A 20,401-nucleotide genomic window follows, 5' to 3' on the forward strand; every position below is an offset into this window, starting at 1 on the left:
CAGAGCCCTATGGAGCGGACGGGCGGCAGCCGTGTGGTGCTGTGCCTGCTGTGCGGGCTGCCGGCCGCCGGCAAATCCACGCTGAGCCGAGCCCTGAGCCGCCTCCTGCCGCCCCACCAGGGCTGGGACTGCTCCGTGCTGGTTTACGACGAGCTGATCCCGCAGGAGGCCCCCGGCCCGCCGGAGCCCGGCTGGAAAGGGCGGCGGAGGGAGGTGCTGAGGCAGCTGGAGCGCCTCCTCAGGGGCCCGCCCGGCCCCGCCGCCCAGCGGGGGCTGCCGGAGCCGGGAGCCGCCCCCCGGCCGCTCTGCATCGTCCTGGATGACAATTTCTACTACCGGAGCATGAGATATGAGGTGTACCAGCTGGCTCGCAAGTGTAATCGCGCTTCCTTGTCGGCTTTTTGGGGCAAAAAGCAGGCTGCTGGGGCGGCACTCGCATGCTGAGGCGTCCTAAGGTTGCGTTCTGGGTTATGAGACCGCTGGCGCTCACGGAGCTCTTCTCTCAGAAATTGCTTCTTGCACAGCCATAAAGTAAAATTCTCCCTTTATCCTCTCGCAGATTCCCTGAGCTTCTGCCAGTTATTTCTGGAGGGCCCGCTGGAGCAGTGCTTGCGGAGGAATCGCCTGAGGAGCCACCCGCTCCCTGACGAGACGATTCGGCTGATGGCGACGAGAATCGAACCGCCAGACCCCAGGAAAAACGCCTGGGAGCAGAACAGCCTGGTCCTGAAAAGCTCTGAATGCCCCTCAGAGGACGAGTACGATGCAGTATTGATGAAGGACTGTTAGTAAGTTCTCTTTCCACAAACAGGCTTTTTTACTGCATCTGAACAATATTTTAAAAGCACTCCATGTAGCAGTCTTTGGCAGTTGCACATGACACACGTCACTTGTTGGGAACTCACAGCCATCCTTCATTGCAGAAGCAACACAAAAGTCAATTTCCAAACTGTTGAGAATTCATGTACGTCATCTGAAACGTTAAGATCAGAGGTTGTGGCTGTGGTTTAACTTGTAATTGTTTTTCATCTAACTTGCTATCTAAGATTAACCCACTGCCTCATAACTGAAAACTTGCCTTTTTTCTGCCATGAGGTATCAGTACAGAAGAAAAATCTTCAGCGAACCTGTTTGATCAGTGTTTTTCTCTATTTTTTTTTTCCTCAGTGCGCAGATAATTAATTTGCTGGCCACTGCTTTGGAAAATCCAGTGAAGCAAAATGAGGAAAATACTGAGCAGAAGGTAGAAGTATTTGTTTTAAAAGTCACTCCTCTTTCAGATAATAGTGAATGAATTTATTTGTGAATTGTACTCAGATCATCCCAGTGACAAAAACTGAGATTGATTTATAGCAGTTGATTGCAAAACCATGTACATAAAAGTTGATCCTATTTGAAATCATAGAATAATTTAGGTTGGAAAAGACCTCTAAGATCAAGTCTGAACTACTTTTAAGCATACTGTTCAACAGCAGTAACAAGAATACCTTTTGGAGCTGGCGTGTCACACTTAAGAAAATAAAATTAACTTCTTAATGTCACTTATGTGTCTGACAGTTGCACTCTGCCTCAGAATTGAAAGGCGCATATGTGCACTGTGCAGGACACTGAGTTAGTGTTCATGTTTCTTGCCTTTGAAGAGTGAGTACTTCAAAAGCTGGTAACAATCTAGATGAATTTAACATGTTTGCGTGTGTTCTCACTTTTTTGGCCATTGTGGCTAGGAAGCAGATCGAGTGGCCTGTGCTGCTAGTACTGTCCATCAAGCTGATCAGACGTGCCGACGAGTCATCTCTCAAACAATGAAGGAGGCAAAAGGTATGTGAAGTATATTGTAGGTGCTAGCTGGCAATGTAAGACTAAACCTGTGGAATTCCCTCAGAGTAAACTGGAATTCCAACCGTGCAGGTGTGGCTGAGGCAGGAGCCGCCAGAAGTCTTGCCAAAGTTAATTGTAGAATGTGAGCCAAAGTCTATCAATTTTATTTTTAAAAAATTAATATAAAGATGTTGGCTTTCATTTTCTTTAAGATAAAAATGTACTTCCAAGTGAGATGAAGAGCCTGGCAGAAGAACTCAACAAACTCAAAGCAGCGTTTTTGGAAGATTTGCGGCAAGAAACTCATCTGAAAAATGAAACTGGCCAACAAAATCACTCTTTTGACCCTGCAACAAGTGTATTTTCTTCATTCCAACGTGAGGCAACCAGTGTAGTTAATAAATATATTTTAAAATAATGACAGAGTATATTTTAAAAAAATGACAGTGATGGATTGCTTTTAAAAAGCATTAAAACAGAGTACTGTTTCAGCAGTACTGCTAAAAATATCGGAGAGCTCAAGCCTCCAGAGAAGGAAGCTGTCTATAACTCTTGCCCCCATGTTACAGAACAGAAACACAAGCTAGCACACGGTGTTTGACTTCACATGGCAAGCCAACAAGAAGCCATCCGCAGGTTTTAAATTTCACAGAATCACAAAAAGTTTAGCCTGGGAGGAACACCAAGAAGTCATCAAGTCCAGCTTCCCTCAAAGAGGACCAACTTCAAGCTGGATCAGCTTTCTCACAGCATCATCCAGTTGTGGTTTTGAAGAGCAGCTTGGATGGAGACCTGCTGAGCTCTTTCAAAACATGCAGCTGAGTGTTCCTACAGCTCTTTTGTGCCTGGGAAGGTATGAAAGCAAGTGAGGTGAAGTTTAGCGTTTTAGCATGAGGTGGGTTGACAGTGAACTGTAGTTCCAACGTCAGCATGTAGACACCTAAGCTCCACTGAAGTACTGCTTCAGTTTCTCAAGTCCAATTTTTAGATCAGGTTCTCATGCTCTCTACTTGTTTCCCTCACAGCAACTCTACAAAGAACAAAAGATTTCAGATGCATTAAACTGAGATTATGGGAACTGTGTGCACGCATGTGGAAATAACTTGGATGTTCAAGGGAACTTGAAATTTGGTGCTGCCTTCAAAGATGTAAAGAATAACATATAAATTCCATGCACAGTGACAACTACCTTACTGTGATGGAAATTGTGCTTTCAGACATGCAAGCACTGTTGCTAATAAGGAAATCAGAATATCAGGAAACAAAGCACTTGGAAGATGAACAAACATGAAAGATGAACAGTGGAAAAGAGTAACAAGAATGCCCTGGTTCAGTTCTAAAATCAAGTATCTTCAATTAATAAGACAAACATCAATGTACTGTTCCTTGCTTACTCAAAAGCTAACTGCCATACCTTAGATGCCCAGTGTCACACACAACCAGTTCACCAGTTCCAGCTGTTGGGAAAAATTACTATAATATAATCACCAATTTAATTAGAAAGTGTTATTTTATTCTTATCTTACAAAAGCAAAGCTCCACAACATGAACTGCACTAGATATAGTCAAGTTATTTCAGAATTAACCTTGTCTTCTGAAAACATTCACTACACAATAAAATTGTAAAATACAACTCTAACAGGTTTCGGTTTTGCATACAAAATATGCTCTTTACATTGAAATACATATTATTAACAAAGCAGGTACTCAGAAGCACATACACAAAGATTGCTCAATGAAAAATGCTTCAGCAGGGGATAGATTTTCCTGCAGCAGAACATCCATTTGCTGTAGATTCTCAAAGAAGCTTAAAATTAATAGAAAACTTGCCAGTGAAGACTTCTAAATTACATTCCCTTCGTCAAAAAGAAACAAAAAGCAAACAAGCAAAACCCCAAAACATTCTGTAACAGAAAACATAGCAAGAGATCATTTTGCTAGGAAACAATGTTGGAACACATCTTTGAAGTTTTATGTAAAAATGCCAATCAACATTTTAAGTCAAAATTAACTTTATCTAAACATTGCATCTGTGAAAAAAAAACAAACTATTATTATTCCCTATTAGCTGCTTCACAGTTGGTAAGAGTATTAACTGAGGTTTAAGAGTATTAACTGAGATAACCTACCAAGATATTCAATCTAACATTTGCGTGCTCATTGGAATATTCCTTCTCAAAATACAAAATCTGTATTACGAGTGCTATAAATAGTGCATGTTAAAAATGTCAACAAATCTATAAAACAATCTATTACAATAAAAACAAAAAACTCACAAAGTTAATGTTTTGCAGCTACGGAATTTAACAGAGTCAAACTATAGAAAAAAATTAACTCATTCCCAAACTTCCCTGTTAATACAAGATGCTAATCACCACCTTAAAAGATAAGGATTATTCATTTATTTTGTTTAAGTTAATGCAGTGTAGCACAGAGAACTCAATATGGAAAGTCCTGCTGAGGACTTGCTCCTACAGATCCTGACATTGACTCTGAATGAATAAGGCCTACCTGTGCATGGGAATTGTCAGGATCATAATGCTCTAAAACAATTTTCCAGTACTAACTCTGCACTTTAAATTATAGTAAGTAGTATGTACAGCATTACAAAAAACTAATATGAAAATACTTTCCAAACCTACTCGGTAGTTGGAAGGAAATAGGTGTAGTTTGGCACAACTGAACGCACAGTATTAGGCTGAAAAACTAGGAATCCTAGTCCAGAAGCTGACTGTGAAGGACTAAGCAGGTAACAGGGATCCACCCCACAGATCTGGTGGAGGATCAAGCAGTGAACACTAAAGCCTGCTGCTGCTGCCTACAAACCACCCCCACACAAAGCGGAGCTTGCACACAGAAGGGAGGAAAAATGTTTTTGTAATTGTTCATTTTCAGATGTTCAAGATAGTTTTTTTGGGGAAATCCAAAGTAGAAACTGATATTAAGTCAGCAGTATTAAAAAACTGCTACAGAATAGTTTGCAAGGTTTGGGGCCTTTTTTTTTTTTTCATGAGTTCTATTATGAAGAAAATATGTTCCCCCTCAACAGAGATCCCCTTTTCAATAATGACATGCAGGCTTCCTCTTGCTAGCAGCTCCTTCTGTTAGTGACCTAACTGTTCTCCTACCTAAAATTTCTTTCAGGGGAATTATGGTTCAGAAATCATTTTTTCTAAATCACCAAGTCATTAGCCTACACCAAAAGTCTATAACATTTGGGGGCATTGCCAATGAAAGTCCTAATAGATCAAAAGTGATGGAAAGAATGGAAGAATGAAATCCCAACATTTGTGCACATCAGAGTTAATCTCCCTACCAGTACTGAGAGGGACAAGGACTGGAGCCATGAACCAAGAATAACTTTGGTGTTGCAATCTGCATTATTCAGAATTGGAAGTTACTCCTTGTAGCAAAACAATTTAAGAAGCTTCCTTTTAACTGCTAAAACCTAGGAATAAAAGTTTACAGCATCTGTCAAAAGGCAAGGAAAATGGCCTCTATAAATTACTACCTGTAACAGTGTTCAAGGTTTGGGGTTCTAATGCAGTATTTTAGCCAAATTTAGATTGTCGATGGTATAAATGTGATCAAAAGATCTATCATTTCTACATTGTTCTTTCACTGGGAGGGTCTTGTTACAAAATCTGTACAGGAGCAATAAATTCCAACTAAATTTCAGTTTAGTCAACTTTACTGTAGTCTTTAACATGCAGAAAGCCATGCAAGTAGATGACTCCAGGTCCTCTGCATATCAGTTTCTGCGTACAGAATTGCTGTTTTCCTTCTGAAAATAAATTTTAAAAGTATAAAGCAACACAGGGATATTAGGGGATTATAAAGAATGTCATTATGTGAAATGGAAATTATATTCTCAGTTACACAAACCAGAAAATTAAACATTTTTAGGAGTGACAGCACGTTACCCTTAACCTTCACTGCCTTGCAAACACTGAAACGGAGTATTTCTAATCCCCTTAACTAGGTGTGGACAAGAATCCAGTTCCTTCAACTAGTAATTTCAGCATGGAAAATTCAACAGCAGATAAAGAAGATCTAGAGAAGCGTATTCAGTTCCCAAATTTCTAATCCATTCAACTGAAAATTACTTCCGATGTCAACACTTCCAGCAGCATTTTGTTCCCCTGCATATTGATCTTACACCGAAGTCATCGTAAGTTCTTCCATTGGAGCTTTAGCTCCCATGACAATACAAATCTGAATAACCCAAACATTTGCTATTCAGATTGCAGCCTCTGACTTCCAGAACATTAATCAAATCTTCTTCCTACTTTTAACAAATCATATTCTCTGACATATTTTGCTGAAAAATATCAGGGAAGCTTTAATTTGTCTCAGGTAAGACAAACTAAGGTAAAAGTGCATGTCTAAATATGGGAAAAGTAACAGTTCTTCCCTTTTTTGAAACATTACAAATTCCTACGTAGCATGTCAAGAGCTTTTATTAATTTTAGTAGGATGTTTTATTTAAGTTTATATAAAGTGCCTGTCCATTAGCCTAGGTGCTTCTAAAGTAAGATGTACAGAATTAAAAAAAATAAACGTGTGCAATGGACTTTGTGTACATCTTTAGTGACCATTTGCCACTTACAGTATTAATCACAATGACTCCAAATGTAGCCAGCCAGTATTCCTTTGCCTGTCTACTACATGACCTGTTTAAAAAAAAAAAATAAAGCACAACCTCTTCCCCTGATTTCTAGCACACCAAAAGGATAACAAATTTAGGGAGGGGACAAGACAAACTGACTTCCAAGTTAGCTGAAGTTTACAACAACCTAGATTCCATGACTTTCAAACATAAATGCAACCTACCAGTTGTAGCTCAGCCCAAGGTAAAACTGAACAAACTACTTTTAATTCGTAAACCTCTTGTTTGTTTCTATTAGAACTCCTATCAGCAAGACAGAAGACTAATTGTGCAAATTTTAAATATGTGTACAAATTAGTTTAAGGCAGTTAAAGTCTCACTGAATCTGTGTAGTTTAAAACAAGTTGTCATGTTTGATTTTTCTGTATACAACTAGTGAAAGCCAGGCTCTTAACTTTTTTTCCTACCAGAGTTTAATTAACAATAACCTTTGTATTCTTGTTTTGTGAGGTGTCTTAAAAATAAGTGTTTGAGCCCCAGCATGAAAAGTTTGTGCTATACCAAGTAGAAACATACTAACCTTAATCAGATTAAAGTTAACTGTTAAATTCAATTGAATTTGTACGTGAAAATTGCTTCTGTTTGTGATTTCAGCTTGACAGTAGCTAAGTTTTTAAGAAAAAGTGTGTCTCCAAAGTAACCACATGTGTCATTGCATTCACCCTTCATAGTTAATGGTTAACATTTTATCTTGCCTAGTAAATAATCTTGTAATTGCATCCTATGTTTCTGGACATGTGCTCTGCTTCTACATCTGTAGAATGTTTATTGGGATTTTAAATGCAAGCAACTCAAATTTAGCAACCAAAACATCTTAAAGCATTCCAATTCATGTAACACCTTCACTTGCTTTTTCCTTTTTTTTTTTTTTTTTGAAAGGCTACATATAAAATAACAACCACATGTTATACAAAACTCCTCTGGCAAGTTTTATGACAACAAAGAAATAAGTTTGCCTCCTTTTTCCAATTGTTTAACGTGAAGATTCCTTATGGGAACGTGCAAGCTTTCCTTCAGCAAGTATGAAAAATATATTGTCATATGTTAAAAAAAAATAAATGAAAGCATGTTCTCAATGTTGACTATGTTGTCCTCTTGCAAAATGGCAAGCAAAGTCATACTTATTTTTACACTTGCACCCGCATATGTTGCACTGAAAGGGATTTTCAAATCCATGACACCCCATGTGAATAGTATAAAGGATATTGTCCGCAAAGTACATGTCACAGTGCTGGCAGTGATGCAGAAGCTGAGGGTCCTGAACCGGCAGGGTGGGAGCTGGAGTACTTGGTTGGCTGTTGCTTATGCTGGGAGTGCTGGTGTGGGCACTGCGATCGCTGCTCGGCCCTGCCACCGGGCTGTAGTTCCTCTGATTGTGTGCGGGCCGGGGGTCTGGGCTGGTTGGAGATGAACTTTGAGGAATATTTGCCGACACAGCCGAAACGACTGCAGGTGCAGTAGGCTGCTGCATCATGAAAGGCTTTTCATCTTGACAGGAAACAACATCAGGAGAGGCAGGATTTTGGTTTTCAGGCGGCAGGCTAGATAACTGTCCGGCTAGCGTAGATAGCTGGTTTAAAGGATTATCTACCATAAGGTCTTGCGGATCTCTTGGCAACCCGCTGCTCTGGGATGGTTTTGTCATGCTCTCGTATGCTTCAGTCTGGATATTTGGGATTTCATGAGTAAAATCGTTAAGGTAGTCCGGTTTCTGAACCACCATGGAAGGTGGGCTCAAATTAATTAATGCTCTTCTGCTGTACCCCAAGTTGCTGGTCTTCTTCTGCAAAACCCCCCACATTTTCTTGCTGCTTAGGGAGGACCTTGTACCCTTGATAGGCACCATTTTATGCTTGCGCCTCCGGTGGTGGGATAAGTTGCTTCTGTCACTGCAGCGGAAGGAACACAGCTCACACTTGTATGGTTTTTCACCGGTATGTGATCGCATGTGCGCTTCCAGATGGCGTTCGTAAGCTGATGCGAAGGGACACAAATGGCATCTGTGTGGCTTCTCACCTGGAAAATTAAAATAGATAATACAGCATCTCACTGAAAAAAGCTTTCCATGGAACAGAAAGTAGCTAACTGTGAGCTGCTAATCAGTTCAAATGCAGCTTCAGAATTGCTGCTAGTCTTGACTTTAACTGGGTATTTGGTGGAACAGTGGAGTGAAGTTAGACATGTCTGCCTCTCTCAAGTGAGAGAGCATCAAAAAACTGTGAGCAGAACTATCGTAACAGGTAACCTGAGTAGGAATTGCAGCAACAATGCCGAGCACTGAATGCAGTGATGTCTGTGTGGTGCTCTCACTAGATCCAAACTCCACCCCACCTTTAAAGCGCATAAGCAGTAAGCTACAGTAATGTCTGTATTGTCATTTTCTTACTGGTAACTGTGTTTAAACAATGAGGGAGGGTATTCTTTTGTTATCTTTCAAACATTTTTACTTTTAAACATTCTGGAATTATTATCTAAGTAACTCATGTATACATGCAGACACACAAGAACTGAAAAGAATCCCGTGGCTGAAGAGTTATCACACCCAGGGGTTGTGAGTAAAGGATTATTTTTTTGTATATCACTGGCTCCTCAAGAGGCAAGGAAGAGATTTCCGTGCTACTCTGTACCAACTGAAACTACGATTTTCTGATGAGCATACACATGTACTCAGATACACATGTAAAGATTGGTACAGACAACGATGTAATGAAAAGAAACTCCCTGTATTCTGACAGGCAATTCACACAGACAAGTTCTTTTTTCACTCCACAGAAAAAGATTTGCATCCCATGTCACAAGCCCTTAATACACCGCAGCTGGTGAACTACTAATCGTACTGCTGTTAGACTCTGCGTGAATTTAATTCTGCTCTAAGTTACAGTTAATAATGGTTGTGTGATGGTGCCTGCACCATCATTGCTTTAGCAGATAGCTCGCTGCACTTGCAGGTTATCTGTTTACTTACATTGCTCTGGGGCTACTGGTCAGCTACCACTTCCCTATTATAATGCTGATTCACTCACTCTGAGCTTTCATAGTCCATGCAATCCATGTCTTAGCCCTTTGCCATGCTTCCTCACCATGCTTCTGAGCAAAACCACACTCAGGTCTTGGATCTCCTTGCCCTTAAGTGGAAACAAACAAAACAAAACAAAGAGCAACCTTCCTTTTTCTGGAGTTCCCTGGCTGTGTACAACAGAACAAAGTGGGGCTTTCTGAAAGAGCCATTAAAGGGAACGGCAAAATAGCCTTGCCATCAGGACACCATGCAGAGCAGTATTAAAATTAAGGATATCACACATATTGTTAAAAAGGTAAAGGATAGACAATGCAGAAAAAGCTCTCTCTGGCAACCTGAGATTCTTGTCTGTATGATAAGACTGAGCAGACTAGCAGAGGGAAGTGAACCAGGAAGCCACTGGTATTACAGTAGGTATCAAAAACGTCTGTACCAGTGTTCTGTTTATAAAGCATTCACCGTGTGAAGATGCATCCAAATTGCAGAAGCTCTTTGATGTACAGTAGGCTGATATCCCCTGGATCCTTCTCTCACTGCTAGTTAGCCTTCTGAAACTGAAATACATTCATACTCCATGACTTTGTAGTACAGCAATACATATCTTCAAGTCAACTACATTTTCCTAGGGCCTTTGTGAAGGTTTGCTGATCAAATGAGTCACACACACACTCTCCAATACTGACAACGCTTGCAGGAGCACACTGGGAACAGATATCCCACACGTAAAGCTCCACTCTTCCACTGTTTCCCAAAACTTGGATTCAGAGCCACCATTTTATTTGAAACAAAAAGCAGCCGACAAAGCAGTGCTAGTTTTACAGGCTGTTTGTCTTTCTTACTACCCAAAAGTTCCACTTTGGGATCATGTTAACAAATATCATATACTACAAGTTGAGATATTACCCAAGACAGAAACCCAAGGTATTATTTTTTGCACTAAAAAGGGCTTTCTTTATAAAAAGAAGGCTTGCTTCTGAATAATTACCACTGGGTCAATAAATTTTGAGGATGTTTCTCAGCATCACAATTTTTAATTGGAATCTTTCTTGCTTTTGCATATCACAACCGTACTGAAATGATCATGGTCTGCTAACTCAAGCCACTAAGTGACCTTCGCTTCCTAAAACAGCAGCAGGGTAAGAAGGCTTTTTGAGAACAGAAATGAACTGCTCACCTAAGCTCTGAGAGTACAAAAAAGGTAGGCAACTTTCTAGAGTATAAGAAGGAATGCTGGCACTGTAGCCTCATCCACGTTCTGATACTTGGCAAAAGAAAAGATTATTTTTGCTGTTTGGTACAGCAAAGATATATGACATTTAACGTTAAGTAACAACACGTTATTTCGGTCATTGTTTGCAGAATCCCATGCATGTCAAGCCATTAAAGACAGCTCAAGAATCAGCAAACACACGATACAATACCAACATCTTCTAGCAGCAATTTATGTTTCCCATCACAGCTCTAGCAGTCCATCTGCTCATGTTGACAACTGACTAGGGGCTTAGAGATGCAAGCTTTTAGATGGCAATAGCTATACACTACTGAAAAGACATGAAATTTTAAAGTTGATGTTACCTCTGCATCTTTAAATACCATTTCTCATCCTAAACTGCTACAGTTGCTCCTACTACATGATCCTTGTTGCACAAGCCCAGAAATAGCACTGCACAGAGTAAAGCCGTCGAAAGAAAAATCTCTCACTGTCCACATACCATCTGAGGCAAATGGCAGGTGAAACTGTAACTTATTTATCAAAAACTGTTGCCAAAAAAACAGTTCCAAAACACCTTGCTGCTTTGCAGGTGGGCAGCAAGCCCTGCGTTGACACTGTGTCAAGCACAGGTAAACAAACCACGGTATTTTATGCCCTATTGAAAGGGCACAAAATTTCCACTGGGAATTTGAAAATGAAAATTCACTATGGAATAACTTAAAAGATTTTCAGAGTCTGAACCTCAGAACTCTTGATTTCTAGTTGCTTGCCATCTTCTATTCCATTATGCCTTGTAAAAACAGGTCAACATTCTGAGGACCATGTAAGTAGCACTGACTTCCCAAAAGCACATCCTGGGAGTTACTATGTAAAAACAATGGTTTACAGTAAAGCAAGCATCTGACTAACAACAACTGTACCTAAAAAGATTTAGGATTACATCCAAGATACTACAATATGCTTCCTTTAAAGTGATTCCCAGGATGTCTCCTACACAAGACAGTTGAAGTGAGAGTTGGAAGTTTTGGACAGTCCCTATACACAACAGACTGAAAACCTGTAACAACTCCCATTCTTTGCAGAACCTGACTTCCTCCCCAGCCCCTTCTTGCCATAATCAGTAGCCATAAAGTATTCCATATCAGTGCAACATACTGCGTAGACACCAAAGTCAGACTTTAAAAGGCCCTGTCACTTATTTTCTCTCAATTGCCAAGAGGTTAGAGCTAACTTCACAAACACTTTCGGGTATTCTTATCTTTACTGTGAGCTTTGCTTTTCAGTTTTAAAAACTCAACAGTGGCAAATGCACTTAAGCAAGCCACATAAGTAGTTTTCTCCTTTTTATTACTCTCTTTAATGACTTATTTAATGTGACCTCACACTTGAGTAGCTCACCCGTATTACTACATTTAGTACTCTCACATCCACAATGTTGTGCAAAACAGGAATATTTTCCTAATTAAACAGCAGAGAAAGAAAAGCCCCCATGTGGCAGCGTATACATTTCTAACTCTTCTAATTACCACGGAAAAATTTGAAGTTACCATTATGGCCCTTCAAAACCATCGATGCTTTCATGCTGAACTTTACTCCCATATATACTTACTTCAAATTCAGCAGTCTGCAACAATAAAGCTAAGCGGGCATTAAAAAAAGAAGTAGGTCTAACTCTGGGATAACCTTAAGAACTGTCACACTGCTTGATGATGCCAGCTGCTCACAACGCAAATCATAACATTGAGCTAATACCACCATGTCTCACAGCAAAGTACCGTAGAATATTGCATACCTGTATGAATTCTGATATGCTCTATGAGCCGTGCTGTTCCTTTGCTGGCATAGTTGCAGTATCGACACTTTAATTTTCCATCAAATGTCCTTTCAAACCCATCCACTAACATTCCTGAGTTTTCATCCAGTGAAACTTCAACAGAAGGATGATCCAGACCATTCTGATCACCTTCGGTCCCAGCTGTGAATAACGCAACAGAGATTTCAATAGAGAATCACTGGGATACTAGCTATTGTGCTGTGAGAATATGCCAAACATCGCTGCTTCTGTATGCCCTTGCTCATCAGATATACAGAACTATGAGAACAAGCCCTGATTAAGATAAAGGTACACACACATCTTTTATGATGTGAAAACTACCCCTAGAAGTGCTTCCATACAATTTCAGTAGCGTGAATAATTATCTGGAATGTAAACAGTGCAGTCCTTCTCAAAAAAAAAAAAAAGAAAAAATCATAGCACTGAAATAAGCTTACCTCCCGGAAGAGTCTCCGCTTCCTTGTCTCCACTAACTGATCCAGAAATCATATTTACATGGTGAGTCTGCTGTGTAAGATATTCCTGAAAGTCTTTTACAAAGTCCAAAGGTTCTGGCTTCTTTTCACCCATATTCACTCTTTAAGTTTAAAACCTCTTATGCCTAGAAGGAAAAATATTTTCAAATCATGAGTTTCATTGAATTTGAATGCAATCATAAAACCAAACTTTTCAAAGTGAGGGATTATTTTTACCATGCATTGTGCCTAAATTGACAACCACAAGGATATGATTTTCAGAATTCTTAACTCATTAAAGATCATTAAAAAGTATTAGTGTGGAAATAATTTGCAGCAACAGTAACATAAGGACTATATAAATCTGGATAAAATGACATAATGTCAACAAGACACTGCTCGACTTGTTTTTTCGTATTTTAAAATGGATTGTACCTGAACTTTACTTCTCCTACTAAGTAGCAAGCATGCTCAAATATGTATTCCCATTACGTCAGACAGAAAGCACAGAACACAGCTTCCCCAATTTCCCTGAAAGGAAGAAAAAAACAAATAAAGGAAATAAATTCATTATTTTTCCCAACTGCCACAGGTTTTAAGAACGGAACTTGACTATATATACATATGTATGTACATATTTTGGAAGACAAGTTCTAACATTCCACCGCTATGAATTTTATTAGAACGTCTACATTTCTCATAAAAGTATGTCAAAGACTCTGTCCACTCTATCTATCTCACAGAAAGACATGTTTATCTCACTGATAGTTTGCATGTTTTCTCTGGTGAACAATTGGCTCCAGAAAACCCAGAGCCAGGGAATTCAGTCATAGCAACTGTAATGCAGTCTCATGTTGGGAAGTGACTGCATGATTATCAAAGCCAGAAAGAAGCCTTGTAGAAAGGCTTTATTATTATTCCTGCAGATTATAATCAGAATCACTTTCCAATAAGAATATCTTTGTCTTCTCATACTTACTACTCAGAACAAAGGTGACATACAAAAACTCAGTTCTGAGGTCAAGATCATGTTTAATCACATTCTCCCATGCTTTCAAAGTCATTTACAAGCATTAGTTCACTTTCTGTATCCAGATGAATATGTTCTTTCACATCATACCTAGGTACCCTCAACTATCATTGCTATTAATACTGTTGCACTAGTTTTGAACACATCGTTACAGGCGAATTTTGCCTACCCTTTTTTCGGTGTCACCAGCCTCATGTAGGCTTAAGTCAATTTGTGTTCCATCTGTTGGTGTCTCCTGCAATAAAACAGAAAGATATCAGGTCATGAATTAAAGATATGGAAGAGGACTACAGAACAACTTATTGCAGAATCCTGACCAAGCTATCTTTTAGTAAGTTATAAAGTTAAGAAATGAGATTGAGAATAGACAGTATTCTGGGGGATCCTCCTTCATCTCACCAACTTAATTTGTAGACATCCATTTTTCTATTTTAGTGTAGGTAATTTACCACAATTTGACAACAAAACTCTACATCCGCATGCACATAAGAACCCTCCGTGATACTTTTTTTTTTTTTTTAAAAAAAAAGCAGATATACAACTTATAATTTCCCTTTTCAGTGAAGAACAGCCACTCGCCGTGTCACTACCGCAAGATAGTAACTGCAATTTTAATGATCAGAAAACCTGAGCAGAAGGGCTCACATTTCGTGCCCTTGAAAGGGGGCCCATAACGTCAGGCATTCTTTTGGTTCTCCTTACAAAGAGCATTTTCCACGCAGACAGCTCTGCCTGCTCCACGTACAGCGGGTACAGGCTAGGTTTGTGGTGGGAGAGGTGCTGTAGGATGTACTTCGACGAAAGGCGTTCTTGTGAGTATTTCGCCCAAAGAATTCAGCTGGAGAAAGCAAGTTGGGTACCAGAAAGCCACAAGCAGCGATGCATTTGGGGAAACCTCGATCTTACTTGTGAAATTATGGTTGTTGGAGAATAAAGTAGAGTGATTACGTGTGCGCATCCCGTTTTATTTTAACGGGATCGGGGGGGGGGGGGGGGGGATGTAATGGAAAAGGGGGTAGAGAGGGGGCTGTATCTCTGACATAACCTCATCTTTTCCAGTAAAAACGCCTTAAAACGCGGAGCACAGCACACGAAGGACCCGAAGGACTCTCGTCCCGTCACCACCCCCTCAGGGGACAGGAGGGCCAGCGGCACCGGCCGCCCGCAGGTGCAGCGCCGGGACCAGCCGCCGTCGAGGGGACGGGGGGGACACGGCCACACCAACGATCCCCTCCCCGCCCACCCACCCACTCGCCCACGGGGGCCGCTCCCTCCCCGGTATAACCCCGAGGCTCCCCGAGGCGGGTGCTGCCCGTCAGGAGCGGGCGGGCGAGGCCCCGGGGCCGCCCCGCAGCGCCGCTCACCACAGCCGCCGCCGCCCCGCTCCTCCGCCGCCCCCGGCCGCCGCCATCTTTGTTGTGCCTCCCGCGGCCCGGCCCGGCCCTGCCCACCGCAGCCTCGCGAGAGGGAGGCGGTGCCACAAGATGGCGGCGGTGGCGGGCGGGTGGCTGAGGAGCGGCGCCACCAAGGTGAAGCCCGCGCTGAGGGGGGCTGGAGGCTGCCAGAGGGTGGTGAGGGGAGCGATGAGGCTGTGGAAAGAGAGGAGACGAACCCACGGCCCGGTGCCCGTGGTGGGAAGGGGCTGGCTGGGATCGTGTTATGGGGAAGAGTCGTCGGGGAAGGGAGCTCAGGGAAATAAACAGCTGTGGCGTTTGTTTCGTGTGTTAATATTCATGTCTTAATGCTGCTGCCGCGCCCGCCGGCGTTAAAACCTCGCTTCAGATTGTAAAAGTGAAGGGAAACTGATAAGGTAATTTTTTATGGGAGCTGAGGTGAAGGTAAGAGTTGAGATAACGTTGATTTTTCTTCGGTTTATCAGCAGCCCAGGAACAACCACGTTTCAAATATATGCTTTTAGTAGGGCAGGCAGCCTGAATCTTCTAGGAACACAAATCATTGCCTTACCTGCAGGAAAAAAGGAGGAAAAAGCAGTGAAGAGGTATCAGGGCATTTGAGTAGTGTGTATGCACGTTACCTATCTGAATTTGCAATGGTATATGACTTTATGATTTCTAAGAATAAAATTGTAAAAAGTAATACTTGATTTAAAAAAAAATCTTAAGTATTAAAGTGAAAACCAGTTGCTTCTACACCATGCTGATACTCAGGAGTGAAATGCACAGAGTGGCGACCCACAGGAATATGGGGGGGTGGCCAGTATAGGTTTCATTTCAGGGCTATCCTGCTGGTTTTAAGACTTTTTGAGGTAACCCTGTTATGAATAATTCCCTTTATTGCCTAGTGCCATCTCTATGAGGCTGTAACTTGTAGCAAACACCTCTACAGGCTGTAACCTGTAAGAAACACTGAACTATTTACCCTGCAGAGCTTCCACGTGCCAGCCAGGTGTGTGGCAGGTCACCTCAGCCAGTATAGCTCCGCACAATCATGCATGTCCTTGCTGAGCTGCTGCTCGTTTTCCTGAAAACATATGAGAAAAATCTGTTATTTTTTCTCTGGATGATGAAATCTGTGCTTCCCACAGGGTAGAGTGCTCTGCGTGTGTTTAGCGATGTGTTCACCTGCATGGTTGGTAATTCTGCATCCCAGCTTCAAGTGCAATAAAGGAAAGTACAGGTGATGCCCAGAGCATTACCAGTTGTTTCAACAGTGCTGGCTTGTTGCATAATGAGCGTACATACTTGCAGCTTTTCAAAAAGTTTTGTATTCTTAAAAGGGAGCTATGCATTTTTCCTGGCAGCTCATTGTCAGTACTGATGAAATGTACTCAATGGTTTGTCACTGGTTATGCCACCATGAAAGAAAAATACTTTTTTCTTTGTACTTGGAAATAAAGTAGTGGAAGAAGCATTCTATATGCAGGAATTATGTGTGATTTGTAGTCCTATAACTGTTCAGGAAGCTCATTGTGTTAAATGCATGTGTATATATATGTATATATTTATATTTTTTCCCTCGTAGACCTTACCAAGAACACTGACTTAGGCAGGTAAATGTTTAATAGTTTTTCACATCTAGGTTTTGAGCATTCCTACCATAGGTGGATGTTCTGTGTGTAACCAGTTCCTCACTGACAGCTTCAAGAGCATAGTTGCCTTGGATTTTTTCCTTTATTTAAGTGTCTCTTATTTTGGTTTTCTCCGAAGACTTGTGATGACTCCAGTAACTTAGTCTTCATTTGAACGTGTTAGAATTATCTAACGCTTCTGATCATCTAAACTTGGTATTTGTGAATCAGCCCTGCTAGTCGGTATTTGTTTTATCTGGCTAGTGGCGTTGAATATGAATGAACATTGAATCTTCACAGCAATATCTGTCTTCTCTACTGCAACTTTTCCCTTTTTTGCTATGCATGACTGGTTATGATAAAGTTGGAGTTCTTTACTTGTAATAGACTTGGGTATCTTGTCTCTAAGACAAAAGGAGTCCACAGTCTGTTTTATATCAGTTCTTCAGCCAGCAGGGTGACAGGTATTGAAAGCTAACATGGAATAGAGTAATTATTGGAAGGATCAAAAGAAATTTTAGTTCCTGACCCTAAAATTTCTGCTGTTTTTTGAGGAATGCTACTATCACGTTGTGCACTGCAAACTTGCCCTGCGTTCTATGAGCTAAGTAGCAGTCTGTTTACAGCACAGCCTGTCAGTCTGCTCGCTGTGGGGTTAAGAGTGCACGCTAGCAAAAATGTATGTTGGCAGGAGAATGTTCAGATATATGTTATTTTTATGGCACAGCTGTGTCTCTACAAGGGGTTTCTGTCAGCAGTTGTCTTGATAAGAAATGAATGCCTGCACTTCAGACTGACATAGCAATAGCGAAAGAAATCTCAAGGCAAGATCTGATCTTAAGACATTAGCCACAGAGTTAGTTGGGTTTGGGGAGCTATGAAAGCAAAGCCTTTTTTCTGTCTTGCCTCTTTTGAGGTCAGGCAGTCGAGCTGTTCTTTTTCAATACTGCAAAATAAGTTTTGCAGCAGGGTAGTTACTGTTAGCCTGCTACTTTTTGAGCTAGCTCATGTTTGTTATACTAACTTTTTTAAATCCTAAGAGCTTATTTTACTGTTAGAAAGTGTATTAACTTTCAAACCAAAAAATGGGCTCCTTTCTAACGCATGCTGTTACCTACCTGAGTAATTATTTGAATATTAAGTAGTTTATAGCTCTCCAAGATGCAAAACTAATTCTGTCACGTTATCTGTGTCCACCCACTTAACAATCACAATATCTAGCTTGTTCCTGAAAGCTGCTTTCTGTTCATTGCTTCTAAGGTTTTGCAATGCAAAATCTTAGAAAATCATTAGAAAATGCATTTCCCCATACAGTAGAGATATTAATTCTGTCAAAGTATACATTTCATACTATGAATATTGCAGCACACTTGCAAAATTGTCTTCAAAAATAAGTACGATCAGTGAGGTTTATTTGCCACAAAAATTAAAACGGACTAAAATTCATGTTTTGAATATTTTGTAGCATAAAGTGTTAAACTTCAAGAAAGAAAATTGTTTTGTATTAATAGATGTCAGGTAGATTGAGTGTAAGTTATATTTCCTATTCTGTTCTACCCAGTGTATTTATTAAGTATTTTCGGTATTAATATGTGAAGTATTAAAGTAGTCTACAGATGCAAACTCTATTAACTGTTCTGATGTTCTGTATTTGTTTCCAACAGCTGAAAAGAAATATACCAGCATACTTGGCAGCTTCGTGGAGGGCTTCTCCGTGTGTCTTTAGATCCTCCAAATCAGAACTTGCGCCAAAACTAGACAGTGATGGAGTTGTCTATGCTCCGCTTCAAACATTCACTGAAGAGGAAACAATGCTGAAGAACATGGGTACCTATTTTTTGTGGGGCTAAAAGTTCAGAAATGTTTAGCAAGAAGGGAAATTTTGTCTGATTTTGCTTAATTGTAAAACTGCTCTCATTCACAAGAGAAGAATGTAATGTTCTTTCGATTCTTTTTCCATGCTACCATAGCGCAGTTCCACATACCATAGCGCAGTTTACTCTGCATAAATAAATATTAACTGTTCAAAGCTGTTGCTGTCGCAGCAGTGAAGTTGCCTGACATTGACTCGTGCCCTTTCTCAGGCACTTAGTTCAGCTACAGGTAACTGCTCCAGCTGGTTTTCAGAGATTTCAGGTATACCCAGAATGGTGACAGATGTGATCCATGTGTCTGCAATGCAGGCAGAAGAAGAGGAGTCCTCAGGGCAAAGGTGAAAGACTGAGAACCTGTATGTTTGGGAAAGAGCTTATAATAGGCTCAGGCTGAACAGGAATAGTTTTATTTACAGGATCTTGTACACTCAATATGTTTTAAAGCCTGAGACCATCTTCCCAAACTGTACATTAAATTTATAAAGAACAGGATACAGCGATGTATTTGAAGTAATTTTTATCTTTTTTTTTTTTTAGTCAACTACTGTCATGTAAGTGTTGCTGAGGTGCTTTTGAAATTTCTGAGTCTATACGAAGTATTTGTTTCAGTTCACAGACTTGTGTCTGAGTTCAGAAAGCAATGATAATTGAGTGTTGTGGCACATTACTCTGTTTCACTTGGGCAACTTGTCCTTTTATTAAATTGTCTGGAAGAGTCAGAGAATATATGCATAACCTCTCAGAAATACCATATGACTGTTATATTGATCCTCGAGTGTTAGAATACTTACACAGTTTCTTTCTTTTCATTACAGTGAAAAAATTTGCTCAGGAACGAGTTGCACCTTTGGTGCAAAAAATGGATGAGAATTCGAAAATGGAAGACTCTGTAATAAAGGGATTGTTTGAACAAGGGGTCTGCACACTTTTACTTAACTTTTTAATCAAAAAGTGACACTGCTGATAGGGATTTCTAGCTGTCTGCTTTTCAGATTTTTAGATTGAGAGATGTAAGTCAAATTAACCGATGAATTGTTGAAAATTTTGAGTTTATCAACACTGGGGCAACTTTCTCTTCTTTTTTACTGCATTATCTCTCTCCATCTTTTACTGTGATATTCTTTCCATCTTACCACTCCCATAGCACATTCTTCATCCTGAGTTCCTTTTCTAGCCCACCTCTTTTTGTTTTTTTTTTCCCCCTGGATAAACAAAATTGCATAGAATCCTAGAACCAACATGACTTTAATAAGCATTGCTGGAAAAGGATATCAAGAGTCCTCTCTGTCCATTTTGGGCAACCACAAGGGCTTGTGTTGCAGATAACCTGTTTATCATTCCTTGTAGCCTTTCCTGCTATCAAACCTAAATAAAGCTTGTCTGTGATGAGAACATCGCTTTATACAATGACGACTAAATATTCGTCACGAGGTTAGATTGCCATTGTTCTGAAGATTGCAA

The 20,401-nt window shown here is 40.5% G+C and overlaps 3 protein-coding genes and 1 long non-coding RNA gene across 9 annotated transcripts in view; 3 read left to right on the top strand and 1 right to left on the bottom strand.

Annotated features, from left to right (window-relative positions):
• Positions 1–7,367, top strand: PSTK (phosphoseryl-tRNA kinase). 2 transcript variants are annotated; one of them, XR_003498204.3, is made up of 6 exons: positions 1–376; positions 560–788; positions 1,168–1,243; positions 1,725–1,818; positions 2,031–2,671; positions 2,844–7,367. XR_003498204.3 is itself a non-coding variant. In XM_027460834.3 (5 exons), exons 1-5 carry the CDS (start codon positions 10–12, stop codon positions 2,234–2,236), a joined length of 972 nt encoding a protein of 323 aa, XP_027316635.2. In that variant the 5' UTR covers positions 1–9; the 3' UTR covers positions 2,237–7,367. The 2 variants fall into 2 exon arrangements, 1 of the variants encoding a protein (XP_027316635.2); XM_027460834.3 differs by having other exon boundaries at positions 2,031–7,367.
• IKZF5 (IKAROS family zinc finger 5) lies at positions 3,310–15,527 on the bottom strand. 3 transcript variants are annotated; one of them, XM_027460828.3, is made up of 7 exons: positions 15,403–15,527; positions 14,208–14,273; positions 13,444–13,539; positions 12,991–13,154; positions 12,512–12,694; positions 9,511–9,612; positions 3,310–8,503 (listed from the first exon to the last, which is right to left on the bottom strand). In XM_027460828.3, exons 4-7 carry the CDS (start codon positions 13,121–13,123, stop codon positions 7,560–7,562), a joined length of 1,362 nt encoding a protein of 453 aa, XP_027316629.1. In that variant the 5' UTR covers positions 13,124–13,154; positions 13,444–13,539; positions 14,208–14,273; positions 15,403–15,527; the 3' UTR covers positions 3,310–7,559. The 3 variants fall into 3 exon arrangements, with proteins under 3 accessions (XP_027316629.1, XP_071895987.1, XP_027316630.1); XM_072039886.1 differs by lacking the exon at positions 15,403–15,527 and adding an exon at positions 15,084–15,105; XM_027460829.3 differs by lacking the exon at positions 9,511–9,612.
• LOC113844065 (uncharacterized) lies at positions 14,754–15,209 on the top strand. Its single transcript, XR_003498205.3, has 2 exons — positions 14,754–14,850; positions 15,098–15,209. It is a non-coding gene; the product is annotated as an uncharacterized lncRNA (long non-coding RNA).
• Positions 15,410–20,401, top strand: part of ACADSB (acyl-CoA dehydrogenase short/branched chain) — a 16,571-nt gene continuing 11,579 nt past the window's right edge. The window contains exons 1-3 of one of the 3 annotated variants that reach the window (XM_027460831.3): positions 15,410–15,567; positions 18,731–18,893; positions 19,756–19,856. In XM_027460831.3, the coding sequence (XP_027316632.2) occupies positions 15,523–15,567; positions 18,731–18,893; positions 19,756–19,856 (309 nt within the window). In that variant the 5' untranslated portion in view covers positions 15,410–15,522. Of the gene's footprint in view, positions 15,568–18,730; positions 18,894–19,755; positions 19,951–19,984; positions 20,372–20,401 lie in introns of those variants that run through there. The other 2 variants (XM_021274901.4, XM_021274900.4) reach the window with 2 other exon arrangements.

The sequence above is a fragment of the Anas platyrhynchos genome, chromosome 6 (assembly GCF_047663525.1).
Source record: "Anas platyrhynchos isolate ZD024472 breed Pekin duck chromosome 6, IASCAAS_PekinDuck_T2T, whole genome shotgun sequence".
Taxonomy (NCBI): Eukaryota; Metazoa; Chordata; class Aves; order Anseriformes; family Anatidae; genus Anas; species Anas platyrhynchos.

What these genes read in the sequence shown, in the direction of transcription:
- PSTK (XM_027460834.3), top strand. Translation starts at nt 10, where the DNA reads ATGGAGCGGACGGGCGGCAGCCGTGTGGTGCTGTGCCTGCTGTGCGGG. An exon ending in GTACCAGCTGGCTCGCAAGT is followed by an intron (nt 377 to 559) that starts GTAATCGCGCTT and finishes ATCCTCTCGCAG; the next exon opens with ATTCCCTGAGCTTCTGCCAG. An exon ending in AACAATGAAGGAGGCAAAAG is followed by an intron (nt 1,819 to 2,030) that starts GTATGTGAAGTA and finishes ATTTTCTTTAAG; the next exon opens with ATAAAAATGTACTTCCAAGT.
- IKZF5 (XM_027460828.3), bottom strand. Translation starts at nt 13,123, where the DNA reads ATGGGTGAAAAGAAGCCAGAACCTTTGGACTTTGTAAAAGACTTTCAG. An exon ending in AGCGGAGACTCTTCCGGGAG is followed by an intron (nt 12,695 to 12,990) that starts GTAAGCTTATTT and finishes CGTTATTCACAG; the next exon opens with CTGGGACCGAAGGTGATCAG. An exon ending in ATGGACTATGAAAGCTCAGA is followed by an intron (nt 8,504 to 9,510) that starts GTGAGTGAATCA and finishes TTAATTTTCCAG; the next exon opens with GTGAGAAGCCACACAGATGC.